General features: G+C 44.0%; 1 protein-coding gene across 5 annotated transcripts in view; it reads right to left on the minus strand.

The window, feature by feature from the left end:
• PTPRF (protein tyrosine phosphatase receptor type F) overlaps positions 1–14,570 on the minus strand; it is a 394,296-nt gene that overhangs the window by 242,906 nt on the left and 136,820 nt on the right. For all 5 annotated transcript variants that reach the window (XM_065673567.1, XM_065673566.1, XM_065673568.1 and 2 more), the window contains one exon: positions 11,693–11,854. In XM_065673567.1, the coding sequence (XP_065529639.1) occupies positions 11,693–11,777 (85 nt within the window). In that variant the 5' untranslated portion in view covers positions 11,778–11,854. The remainder of the gene's footprint in view (positions 1–11,692; positions 11,855–14,570) is intronic.

Genomic DNA, 14,570 nt, shown 5'->3' on the forward strand with positions numbered 1-14,570 from the left:
CAGACCTGAATTAACTGTATGGCTTCGGAAGATGCCTTCTTACATCGTATAACAGGCAGCTGAAAGGCTTTAGTCAGCATACAGATGCGGGCAAAAAGACAGCAAAGCTATGAGGGCTCGTGAGGAAACTACATATAAAGGATGTTTTGTAAGTCTCATTTTTTAACAGCATAGTCTCTCCTGTACTGTCCTCATCAATTCATTTTGGGGTGAGCTGGAAAGTCAGAGAAGGGCACTAAGGAAGACTAGGGGCCTTAAAAATACTTTCACACAAAGTTACAAAGCCAGACGGAAAACAGTGATTTTCACTTGAGTGAAGGATGAAGGAGGACAGGATAGAAATACCGGGTGACCTAAGAGAGGACTGGGAGCCTGTACTTTCCTGGTTCACAAATGAAGAGACTAAGAAATAATACTGGCAGTTCAAAACCTGTATAAGGGAACACTTTCTGTTTGTACATGAGATTCCAGAAATTCCTCTGGAAATTCAGTTCAGTGCTCAACAATCCTCCCTGTCAGCAAACTTTGCTTAGTGCCTGACCTGAACTTCCTATATGCAGTTTAAAGCACATTATTTCTTCTCCTAGCACTGATGCAGAGGACAGACTTCTCAGTTAGTCCTTCCATTCTGGCACTGGGATGCTCGAGATGAGCTGTTTCGTTAGAGGCCTTACCAATGTGAGCAGAGTAGAAAGACTATCTGAGGTGTCTTCAGGATGGCACTCCTCATTTCTTCGTATCACTGTGATGTTTGTTCCTCTTGAAACAGCGTGACATTGTTGACTGCTGTATGTTTTCCGGACCATTATCACTGCAAGACCTTTTCTGTATACCAGCTGTCTAGGCAGTTGTGTCTCATTCTGTATTATGTAGATGATTACTCCTATTTTCAAACATCTATCCACATTTCTCCTTATTGACATGGATCCTTTCAGACAGTTTCTCTAATTTGTAAAGATCATTTTGAATTCTAATGGTGTCCTCCAACAGGCTTGCAGCTCTTCCCAGCTTGTTGTTGCCTGCAAATTTAATAAGCATGTTCTCTATTCTATCAGAGAGATCATTACTGCAAATGCTGAATGCTACCAAACTGCCAAATACACACCCTATGAGCAGATGTTTCACAGGAAAAAGTCTCATAGGGACCACCGAAAGCTTTACTAAGGATAAATGACATCTACTGCTTCTCCATTCACAAAGGCTGTTATCCTGTCATTAAAGAAAATTAGATTGATCTGACCTTGACAAATATACATTGGGTCTTATTCCTTTGCCCATGTGGTTATAATAACATTTAGAGTTGTTGCAATTAATAACACTTTACAGAAGCAATAATAAGAGTACGATTTCTTACAACAGCTTCTATTTTGACATAGGAAATGGGAACTAACTTGGGTGGGATAAGAAAATGCAAGAGCATGGGATCTTTCTGCACTTCCCTGAAACCCACGGTATTTGGTGGCCATCATGGGAGGCTTATGTTGGGGCAAGTCTGGGATAAACGGACCCTGAGTTTGACGCAGTGCAGAAATTATTATAACACAAATTAATTCATAGTCTTTTGGGCAATTTGACATAAATCTGGAAAACACCACGTGGAATGCTGCATCTTACTCTTTATATGTTATGTGTATAATTCTTAAATTCCCCAAAATTACACAGGAAGCTGCTCTCACACAACACACTACAGATTAAAGACAACACCAGAAATTTCAGCTAAATTTGCCTCAGAAAAAGATGCTTTATTTGCAACAGAAGGCTGCATATCTAATTGGAAAGATTTTGAGCATCTTTCAAATTAGATGTTGAGCATAGATGCTGACTGAACAGTACAGGGATCCTGTCTTAACACATAAAAAAAACCCAAAATCATACTCTGCCCCTAGGATAAAGGCACACAACTCTGCAGCCATAGGAAAAGAGAAGTATCTTAGCATTTGAGAAAAATAACCCCAAACTTAGGCAGTTAAATATGTTAAATGTTTCGTGTATTTATAAGGCAGAATCAAGGTTGAACAGGCACCACAAGAAAGACAAGTCCAAACCCTTGTGGCCTTCAGTACAACCACAGAGCAACTTCAACAAAGAAAATGCTCTGTTTGCACAACTGCTTCAAGAAATAGACAAATGCATTAGAACACAAACTCCATGTCGATGCGAATTAATTCTCTCCACATTACATGCTATGTGCTGTAGGATCTGGAGGACTGCTTCTGCTGTGCACCTCTGGGTCTTCTGAAGGCTGAGAGCAGCCCAGGCTATGCTCACAGAATGAATATATGGGCAATTAAGTTACCCACAAGCTCAGACAGCATCCTTCGCTCACATGCACTTAATGATTAAGCATGAAATCCCCTTTATATTATTCAGCAGCTCATTTTTCTATGGGTCACTCCCTTCCACAAATCAAGTTCCATTTTCTCTTGACTGCTGAAGCGCATCTGTGGTAACATCAGATGTTTTCACAGACATTTTAGACTTGAGACTTACGAATAACGCCACAGTTCGCTTTACACAGTACAAAAGTATTTCTCCACTCTCTTTGTTTTTAAGAGCACCCAAAGATGTTTTTTTTGCAGAGAGATCCAACAAACAAATGTCCAACCCATAAAACACAGCCTCTCCAACTTGAACTTTGGCTGAAAATCAAGCAGGGCACATTTCAGCCATGAAACAAACTCGTAAAATGCTGAAAACAACAGGTTATAACGAAAGAACTTTGTGTAACCCCTGATAAATTGTGTGTAATGGAGCATAAAAAAGTATGTTGAAGTCTGTATACAGCATGTATAAACGACAAGTCAACAGGTCCATTACTTGTTATGCTGAACAGGAGCAAAGGGAGCCCTTTCAGCTTTTGGACTACCCCCTTCATCCTCCCAAGAGCCATATTAAACCCTTTGTAGTCAGCATGGCAAGAATAAGAACACTGTGCCAGGATAAGGCATCCCAGTCCTTTACATGGGAATATGAAAATATTTTCTCTGTTTCCCTCTTCAGATTGTACTGATTTCCCCCCTGCTACTATATACACCTCCCGCTTAGTAAATGTCCTATAAATCTTGTGCATTCACCACATTTGATAAGAGCACTTCTATTAGGGTTTTCTTGCACTCGGAACTACTGAAAGCTGCTCTTTGATGCTAAACAGGATTAAAATAAATAGTCATCTTCTTCCTATCAATATTTTAAGAGGTTTTGACATTTCACAAGATTTTTACCACTCATCACTCAGTTCTTCCAATGAACCTTCTCTCTTGTAAAAGAAACACTAAGTACAATATACCTACAGCCTTCTCACTTCCAAGCTGTGGGGGTTTTATCAAACACAAAGATCAAAATCCTTTCTGAAACCAATGCACGGCAAGCTCACATTCACCTCAAAAGAGAAAACTTCAGTTTCATGTTTGAAAGCCAAGGAAAAGCCATCTCTGCCCTACATGCAGCCCCACAACAAAACCGAGAGCTTGGTGACACTCATATATCCCACTCGCACAAGCCGCTGGGTCCTACCTGCTAGGCACAGCTAATGCCTGACTCAAAAGTGGTTATTACAAATGGAGTTCTTCAGGGGCAAAAGGCCTACGTGAGTGAAGCTGCTGAGTATTTCCTGGCCTCTTTAAAACCCCTTTTTCAAAACAACCTTTAACAGAAGTAGTACAACAACATTTGCAGTAACGGTTCAAGTGAATTTGGCTAAAAATAAATCCAAAGAAAACACAGAGGTGTTCTGCACTCTGATACCTAAGTACAGAGGCTCAAGACTCATTTTCTTCTCCAACCCACGTGGCAATTAACTTGCAGGGGCTTTTATTACTCACCTTTGAGGTAAACCAAAGTTATCGCATGTAAAGAGAGTTTATAATAAGGGTTTTTTTAACAGGCAGCAAAACCAAGCAAGAACTGCCTGAGTGCGATCTTCTTTTTGAATGTGCAGTACTACCAAGGGCTAACAATGGACTGATTATGGCCCTTTCTTAAGGCCATAGCCACTTCCAGAGAGCCCAGTATCAGCTCAAGTAGAATAACTGCATACAGCAGAGACAACCGAGTCCAAACTTCTTCATGACATGGAGACTTTACCCAGAGTACCAACTCAGAGCAGTCACCCTCGGTGCCATGAACCTCTGTTGGAAAACGGTGGCATTTCCATTTGCTTTTGGTTTTAACCAGGTACTATCTCCACGTCTCAATCCAATTTTACAAAATAAATTCCTGAAAGTTGTACTGTTAATTTCTGAAGGGGGAAGTGGGGAGTAATACATGCAATGAAGGGCCATCAGAAAAGCACAGCAGGGCTGCAAGTTCATCCCAGCCTGTACTACATGAAATGGAATATGTTCTGTAATTACTTCTTTTTAATACTACGTGAGTGCCCCTTATTATGAAGGCTTAATGTTACCATGCATCAGAGAAAGCCCAGACAAAACTGACATTGAAGGCAAGGTCTAGCATTGCAGGCTACAATACATATACAAACGTAAAGCCATTGTACACTATGAAATACACTTTGGCTTAATTCAGTAATCATACATCAGTAAAGTGTGCAAGGCAAAAGGCATTTCTATGCCTTAAAACTTTCAGTAAGCGCCCTACAGTGTTTTCACAGCAACAAAATAAATGAGATGTGTCTTCGGCATAGACAAAGCCCCGATTCTCATAAGGGACTAAATACAGCATTCAATTAAAAGTACACCACTGCTTTTCAGCTACTGATACATAAAGAGAGACATCTTACCAGAGAAAAAGCATCAGTGAACAGATGCCTTCCCCACCCCCCCCATTTATAAACCAAACATGTTCATCATCAAAAAAGACTAACATTTTGAGCAAACAAATTTCATACTCTTGGTTGTTCACAGAAATGAGCTTCATCATCTTATATTACAGTATCATTCTAAAGCACTGATGTAACGAACAGATAATCAAAGAAACAAAAAAGCATCCCTATTACCACTTCATTGCCTTTTACAACTGCTCAGCTAAAACACCGAAAGGCTCCCGCAGACCTCATACTTCTCACCCATCTGACGTCAGTACTGCTAGTAGCAAGCAGCAGCACAGCAAACCATATTATCAGTTTTCTGACACTCCTTTCCATCTGCAAAGATCGTTACCATCACTACTATAGGATATTTTAAATGTCCTTACAATACAGCAGCCTCTGCAAATAGTCACAACCGATTGACATCTGGGAATAAATACAACTAACTTGCAACTAGATTTGGAGAGTAAAAAAGTAAGCTTTACTAAGACTGGTAGTCAGCTAGCAACAGCAAGGGAACATTACCTGCACAGAATGACTGGAGGAGCTGGGATCCAGCAAAACACGTTTTAATGTACTTAGGGGCAGATATTCATGAGCAAAAACCAGAATCACACTAGTGAAATAGGAGTCTGCATCCTGGGAATCAGAGGCCCAGAAAGGGATTCAAAGGTCATTGTGGAGGACCGTGTAACCAGCTCAATGCTATGGGTAAAAGGGCTAAAGTCCCATCGTACTGCGGCAAGATGTGGCCACTGCACATCTTGGGTCCTGGTCCCTTGACTTTAGAAACCATACTGAAAAGTCCAGACAACTAGTGAAGAACTATAAACATTATCTCTGATCAGAACAATCAAGACCAACCCATTTGTGTACAATGAAATGGACAAACTTTCAGCTTGTCTAACTTCCTACACTCTAACTTGCTTCTCAGGGAGATTGCATTAAACAGCAGGAGTCTCCAGCCCAGCTGACACAGGTTACAACATCCAGTGCCTGAACCCCAAAACTGCATAAACTAAGCTTGAAATAAATACAGATTTTTAGAAGCAATGATTACTTGCCATTGTTACAGATTATACAGGAGATGAGTAAATTCTCTACCATTTAGTCTTCAACTCATTATTTGACATTCTCCTGAAAGCTACATGCTAGCTCATCCACACCTGTTAAAAGTAGATGCAGAAATTACTAGCTGAAATTATATAGCTTGTGCTATGCAGGTCAGAGTAGAAGACTATACTGATCTGATTTCTGGCCTTAAAATCTATGAATCTACATTGAAGGCAAAATTTTAAGCAGGTATTTTTACTGTTTTTCTGTATCACCAAGCCAATAAGCACACTCTCCCTCAAAGAAAGCGTATTAAATATATAAGACCCTCAACATTTCGTGCTGCGACAGATAACTTACATGGACACTTAAACATAGGAACTGCCTTGTGATGGCCAGAGAGTAACTGTGGCTATACATCTGCATCTGAGTGATGTGAATGGCAAGGGAGACTGCTTAACCCTGAAGAGCAGCACTAAGGGGGTTAAAACAAGGAGCTACGGTGTAGAGGCAAAAGTCAGAGCTTACGCCATGGTCTTCATGCAAGCTGTGGTCTTCATGACTCCAGGATGTCCCTGGAGACTGACAACATCCTCAGAGCTGTCTGAGAGCAAAACCCAAAGCGAGCTTGTCTGAAGTTGCTACACCACAGCAGCCACCACTCACTGAAGGCTAGGAGGCAACACCAGCAAAGGATCAGTATGTACATATGCTGTTCTTACATCCTCCATGGGTCTTTGTACTGACCACTGCCAGACAAGGGATTTGGGGCTAGGCAGCCCTTTGACCTAGCACTGATACTGACTGATGAATGATGTTGGCTTTAAATAAAAAAGACAAATGATGACGCTGTGACCTGTTGTAGGCAGCTACCCAAACAAATTCACATCCCTCCTCCAAGTGCTGGAGCTAAAAAAGCACAACTATGAATGCAGAAAAAGATCTGTTGTCTACTCTATACATAGTGTTTGCTCCCACAGCATCCTTGATGTCTGCAACATTCAGTTACAAGCAGGCAGCATTTAGATATTTTATGGAAAACTGCAGGATCCATTTATACCTAAATGTTATATATATGATAGGTAAGGACACCAAAAATAAAGCTGCACAGTAACTGTGGTTAGTATTTCAGCCTGTCCCTTAATGATGCAACCCCAGTGCCTCGGGTACAGGGGTTTTCCAAAACAGTATTTTACATATTCTTTTCACTGATGGAATGTGAGAAGCTAGTCAAGGTAGACGTGCAGAAAATTAGTATTTACCTGTGCTGCAATACCTGGATCTGATCGTACCAATGACACGTAATCACCACATGCAGTGTCTGGGGAGAGGCATGCAAACAAGAAACCAGGAAGCAGAAACAGATGCAAGGCCACAGTGGAGAAGCCTCAGGTCCAGCTTTTGGGATGGGACTCTACTTCCCAGCTCCACAAACTGTCTGCTTTCTGGACTTGCACAACAGCAAGTGTGTCCCACAGGGTGGCCCGGAGCAGCTGTATTTGGAGCTGAGCTGTGGCTGAGGCATCGTTCAGGTTATAAAGCACAGAGCAGCTGAACCAGGGAGTCAAGCCTGCCACAACACTCCCGGGTCCCCAGAACACAGAGCAGTGACAGCAGCCAGCAGAGCTAGGGCACAAGGGAACCAGCGCTCTGCTGTCCAAAACCTCCAGACAGCAGATCAGATGCAATGCAAAATCGTTGGCAAAACAGAGCTCACCGAGAGCCTTGTGTCTAGAATGGCCTTCAGTGCTCTTCCCAACCTTCAGAATTATCAACATCCCACCCTCCTGTTTTCTTTTTTGATGTATCTCCTCAATCCAGTTAGCATCCAAGTAACATGGTCAATTGGAAAATAAATGTAGATCTGTATGAATCATGGAATAGTTTGGGTTGGAAAGGACCTTAAACATCATCCAGTTTCAAACCCCCTGCCATGGGATACCTTCCACTAGACCAGGCTGCTCAAAGCCCCATCCAACCTGGCCTTGAACACTGCCAGGGATGGGGCAGCCACAGCTTCTCCGAGCCACCTATGACATGTATACCTTTTGGATATAGAGCCCCTCTTACAAAGGACAGGGCAGCCTTGAGACACTTCAGAGTTAGGGTCCTTGCTCAGTGGAGATGGTGAGAGCCAGAGACCTGCTTTCACCAGCCCCTGCTCACTGCTGCAAGCTTCCCCTACCCCCTCAGACAAAAAGCCAAATTTGCTCTATCCTCAGAAATCAAAAGGTGCAAATTGTTTGTTTACCACGTATCACTTCACAGGTAGGTGGCCTAATTCTGCCTTAGTTCCTTCCTTCTACAAGGTCACTTTTGAAGTGGGTTTCTTCCTTAAGCCCTTTGAAATCCTGTGCAAGACGCACAAGATCTATTTCAGTTAGAAAAGACTTTGGATGGGTCACCGAGGCTCTTCCTTTGGCTAATGGAAGCTGTGCCCAGGACTTCAAAAACAAAGCCTGATTTTTACAGAAAAGCAGCCAACAAGGAAACACGCTGCTGATGATTCCTGATGACAGGATTGATTTTTTCCCCTTTTCTCTGCATTTGGTTTTGAGAGGGGAGTTTTTTGCTGCTGTTGGTTTTTGTTTTATTAGACTAAATGACATATTTCCACAAGGCGGCAAAGAGCACCTTTTAGTTGACAATCAAACTGAACATTAAATGAAATCTGCAAAGCCATTTTTCCCCATGCACAATCAAAAGCTGACAGACAGGGAAGCACAGAGAACATCATAACAAAAATAGCGAAGGAAAGCCAAAAAACCCCACAAGCGAGCTGAGGAGAAGGTGTAAACCAGCGATCCTGAATCAGCTCCGAGCTGCTTTAATGGAATTAGGGTCACCCTGACAGAAACACAGGCAGATCACAGAGAAAACTTAATAACTTCTTCCTGCAGCCTGTAAGAGCTGGGGAGGATTTGGAAGCGCTTTCTGCCAAATGAGCACGGCTGCATTCGCACACACGTGCCCCTTCCTGCTCACCTTCTCCTCCCAGCACCCCACCGGCGTGGCCGGCACCCACCGCTCCCATCCTGCTGGCAGGGAGGCACCCAGCGAGCCCCTCTTTTTCTGACGCACTGCCACATGTTTCACCTTTGGATGCCCCTTCGATTCCTCAGTGCCGACATTATTCACATCTCCCATGAACTCAGTTCCAGGAGAGGCATCACGGTGCATGCCCGGCGCTAATTCCGCTAGGTGATACATATTCAATCTGGTTTATCTCAGGCGTTAACATCCAGCTATCTGCCAGCTGCCTAACTGTCAGCAAGCTACAGCAGCAACGCTGTGTTGTGACAACAGCAGCTCCAAAGCCCAGCAGAGAAGGTGGGAAACCCCAGTTGTGGATGCTCCTGAGCACCCAGCCATGAGACGCCTGTCACCAGGGATGCGGCAGGACACATCCCCAGCCCTCCCTTCCTTGCCCTCAATCATCACTGTTCCTATAAAAAGCAATGCTGGAGACTGACTCCAGGAATTCCAGGATAACCCTGTTCCAGTTATCTCATTGCTTTTAATTGGGGAACTGTAGGACTGCTTTGCAGATACAAAACCTACGCATCCCTACACTGCCTCTAAGCAGCACTGCAATGGGGAAAAGGAAGAATCACAGCAAAATCTCAGGAACAGCCATATTGCATCAGGATTCCATGTAAATAAACAGTCTTTAACTGGAGATAACAGGAAATTTACGGGATCAAAAAAATGGAACAGGAAGCATATGGGGTGCTCCTTTAACAGCATCCCTCCTTAGTTTTTACAGTGTGCATGTGTGATCGTACATTCTCCTTGCCCTTCACTGATACCCTGAATTGGGACTCCTCAGTGCCGTATTCACTCCTGTATTTGCCTGCATGCACCACTGATGGCAGGACATGAAATCTGCAGGGTTTGGGGCTGACTTTCTCCTCCCCACTGCAGAGGCACAGAGCAGGCCCTTTCACACACCTCCCTGCCACTGAGATTTGGTGGCAAGATTCAGTGGGGTAAGATAACAAAAAAGCTGTAAGTCTCTAAAACACACAAAGCACTTTCCATCATAGGAAACCCTTGGTTAATCCATGGTGGCTGTGGTAGTTAAAAGATCATTGTCCTCTAGATCTGCCTTTCAGATTAGGAAGAAGTAATTCAGTCTGTGCCAGACAAAAAGGCACACATACAGATCTGCTTGCTTCTCAACACAGAAGATGTGTCTCCACATCTGAGACACCAATATTTGGATCTGGGCCTGTGAAACGGAGCCAGTTTTGTTAAATTTAAGCATGTGGAAGTATTCCACAACATTAACAAACCATGTCTCCTGCAAGTTGTCCTCAGGACAGGAACTATCCTAGGACATCTCAGGCTCCACCAGCTTCTGAATACCAGATGGAAAGATGCTTCTCTCCTTTTCAGGGGGGCTAGGATAGAGATAGCAAACCTTGGGGAATTTTCATACAACTCAGAACATTAAACATATACCTCCCTGTGCCAGACTCCAAAATGAGCTACAATGTGTAGAGAAAATGATCTGAAAAAGCATCTTCCAGCAGCACCAGCAACCAGGGAAGAAAGCTGAGGAAGGAGACAGTGGCTGCCCCCAGTGTAACTGGGCAGCTCAGACTCATGCAGACTGCATGCTGACTTGCTGCCTGTGCAAGTCATCCCTAGTGACAACAAAAATAGTGAATCTCTATCTTTCTTCACATCCCCCCTACACTCTTCTCTCCAGCTTCTCCAAATTTACTCCCTCCCATTCAGTCAAGGACATTTAGGACCCCCAGTCTGTTTTTTCCACTCAGCTAGGCTCCTACCAAAATGAATGAAGATTGCCTTCAACTTTCCCATAATTACATCTTAATTATAAGCCTGGTGACTAAAGCTGGAGTGAGAAGCAGATGGTTGGTGGCAGCTCAGGAGGCGCATCACGGTCACCTCTCTGCTCCGACTCAAGCGTCCCAGGAGCCCTGGGTGCTTTCAAAGGCACGGAGTGTTCACAACTGCCAGAGTCTGCAACAAATGTGCAAATGTTTGAACACCGAAAAGCTGGTTCCTGGTTAAAATAAAGGGGTGGAGGGCTGCACAAATACTTGGGGGTAGCCTAGCAAATACACCCAAGTTACAAAACCCAGGACTGCAAAGAACCCAGAAGGTTTCTCACACTCTGCATAACTCATTCCCTGAGAAATTCCTACTCCGAGGTATTTTCAGCAGTCCACTGTCAGCCAAGCCTCTCTCCTTTTGCCTGTCCACAACCGTTTTGTGCACAGTGGTCTCTCCTTGGCCTATATGGCTCTATATGGGGCTAAACAAAGGGAGTCACAGCAGCACTGTGAGACTATCAGAACAGGCATGGACACACCACCTTTAAAGCGTGACTACAAGGAAACATTCCACTCCAATTCTGCTGAAATGTAGCTGTAGGAGAGCTACACAAGAAGGTAAAAACTCGCACCCTTTCCCCAACAGCTCTCAATCACCCACTGACTCGGGAGAGATGTCTCAATACTACACAAATTACAAGAGCTTGTAAAAGAACAAGGAAAATAAAGTAACAGAGATTGCCACTTCTCTGTTCCTCTGCCCCCAAGTTTCTTTACTCATCTGTACATGTTAGAAATCAAACTGTCAGGTTTTTGATCTTGCAGCTACTACAGAAACTCTTCCTGCTCTTGAATAGATTTTTCTGTCAGCCTAGTGCTAGTTTTTAGCTCTGTCTGTGCCCCTTTCACATACATACCGTTTACCTGCATTATGCATATCTGAAAACAAGAAATTTGAGCGGGTTATCCCTTAATGTTCAGTGTTTTCAGTACAAGCTAAGAAGGTTTAATACTTGTTGAAAGAAATTTTGCAAGGTATTCAAGCTTTCCAAAAATGAATGTTACTTACTGTCCGCTCCTGCTAAAGGCAGCATCAAGCAGCAGAGGATGGCTGCTGGCACAGTGAGTACTGGGATGCAGAAGTTAGGCACCATATTCCAAAGTAGAGCAAGTCCTCTTCAATCTGAGGCAAGTGGTCAGTACATCCAGTGTTACAGACACAGACTCACTCCTGCAAACCAAGAGAGGAAAAGGAAAACTATGAAACATAACACACAGATTAACTGCCAATATATCAAACTACATTGTAAAGACAGTTACAGATACTTTAAAAATGAAATTTAACCGTTTTTCCTGCTTGAGCAGTGGAGCTCCACATTGTTGTCCCCTAATCCAATAAGCTGGTTTTGAGGATCACAAGGCATCATGCATGCCCATCTCCAAGTTTATCTTCATGTCCAGTCTCCATTATGGGCTATTAATGCATCCTTTAGCTGTTCTTACAACAAACAGTTCTGAAGTTGCATGCTACAAGAAATAGTCTTCAGCTCGTGTAACTCTTCCTCGTCCATCTTTCCAAGAGATATGCGTGACTGCATATGTTTGTGGTCAACTATATGTTAAGCATAGCCTGGCCCATCCAGCTGAGCTGGTGCAAACCAGACAAGTCCTGATGGGTCCAAGCAGGAGAAACAGAAGCTGAACTGAATCAGCTGCCAGTTCACAGGGCTGCCAGAGCAACAGTAGAAAGTCATTAAGAAAAGTGTCTATAAAGAAAAGTTTTAGCCAAAGCTAACACCTAACCTTCAACCTCCCCAAAATGGACAGAACTGTGTAAATGACTGAGGATTGGATATTCCTTCTCCAAAACAAAGCAAATTACCTTGGAAGTTGGCTTAACTCTGGCATTTGTTTGGATGTAGAAACACAGACAATTCACAGAATCACAGAATCCCAAGGGTTGGAAGGGACCTAAAAAGATCATCTAGTCCAACCCCCCTGCAAGAGCAGGGTAACCTACAGTACATCACACAGGAACTTGTCCAGGCGGGCCTTGAATATCTCCAGTGTAGGAGACTCCACAACCCCCCTGGGCAGCCTGTTCCAGTGCTCTGTCACTCTTACAGTAAAGAAGTTCTTCCTGATGTTAACGTGGAACTTCCTATGTTCCAGTTTACACCCATTGCCCCTTGTCCTATCACTGGATATCACTGAAAAAAGCCTAGCTCCATCATCCTGACACCTACCCTTCACATATTTGTAAACATTGATGAGGTCACCCCTCAGTCTCCTCTTTTGCAAGCTAAAGAGACCCAGCTCCCTCAGCCTCTCCTCATAAGGGAGATGTTCCACTCCCTTAATCATCTTTGTGGCTCTGCGCTGGACTCCTTCAAGCAATTCCCTGTCCTTCTTGAACAGAGGGGCCCAGAACTGGACGCAATATTCCAGATGCGGCCTCACCAAGGCTGAGTAGAGGGGGAGGAGAACCTCTCTTGACCTACTAACCACTCCCTTTCTAATGCACCCTAAGATGCCATTTGCCTTCTTGGCCACAAGAGCACATTGCTGGCTCATGGTCATCCTCCTATCCACCAGGACCCCCAGGTCCCTTTCCCGTTCACTACTTTCCAGCAGGTCACCCCCCAACCTGTACTGGTACATGGGGTTGTTCTTCCCCAGATGCAAGACTCTACACTTGCCCTTGTTAAATTTCATCAAGTTTCTCCCCGCCCAACTCTCCAGCCTGTCCAGGTCTCGCTGAATGGCAGCACAGTCCTCTGGTGTGTCAGCCACTCCTCCCAGTTTTGTGTCATCAGCAAACTTGCTGAGGGTGCACTCAGTTCCCTCATCCAGGTCATTGATGAAAATATTAAACAGCACCGGTCCCAGCACCGACCCCTGAGGAACTCCACTAGTCACAGACCTCCAGCTAGATTCTGCGCCATTGACCACAACTCTCTGCCTTCTTCCTTTCAACCAGTTCTCGATCCACCTCACTACTTGATCGTCAAGCCCACACTTCCTTAGCTTATCTATGAGGATGCTGTGGGAGACAGTATCAAATGCCTTACTGAAATCAAGGAAAACTACATCTACCGCTCTACCATCATCCCTCCACCTAGTCACTTCCTCATAGAAGGCTATAAGGTTGGTCATACATGACTTCCCCCTCATAAAACCATGTTGGCTGTTCTTAATGACCCCCTCATCCTTGATTCCTTGAAACCCAACCAAAAAAGGCAGCAAAAAAAAAAAAAAAAGCTATTTTGGTACATCCGTGTTCTTCATCTTTTCATGAGAATACACTGACTTCACTTTCACCTGGCAGTCCAAGGTCTGCCTGTTACGATTTTAAAGGAGCTGGCAAGCCCCATTTCCCTCAAAGGGACAACACTCAGCAGGACAGGAGCTCACTCTTGCAGTGCTGGGCATCCCACCACACGCTCAAGAGTCGTTCAGAAGGTGAGAAGATTTTCCTTCACTAACCTGCAAAAGGTTGCTGAAGGTTGGCAACACAGCACTGACAGTGAAAAACTCTCACACTGGCAAATGCCAGCCCGAGTGGACCCCGTGAGTATCCTTGAAGCAATATATCTGCAAGCGTACAGGCCATGCATGGCACAGCCCACCGCTCGTACTTGTGGTGGCAGATGCTCAAGACTGCTCTAACACATGTATTTTTGCATTCAGCTAGATGTTTGGAAGAATGGGGTTGGTTTGTTTGGTTTTGGTGGTTTTTTGTTGGGGTTTCTTTTTGAGAACCACTGTGTTTTCGATGGAAGCGAGTCTCACACGTTAGGAACACATTTACTTCTGACAAGAACATGGTGCTCAAAGAACGGCAGCAACCACAGTGCCACGGGAAATCGGCAAGAAATCTCAAGAGAATCCACCTAAACAAATATTAAATGTTTACATCGCCTCACACTAACAAACAGCAGATCAGG

This window comes from Lathamus discolor, chromosome 3 (assembly GCF_037157495.1).
Source record: "Lathamus discolor isolate bLatDis1 chromosome 3, bLatDis1.hap1, whole genome shotgun sequence".
NCBI classification, from domain to species: Eukaryota; Metazoa; Chordata; class Aves; order Psittaciformes; family Psittacidae; genus Lathamus; species Lathamus discolor.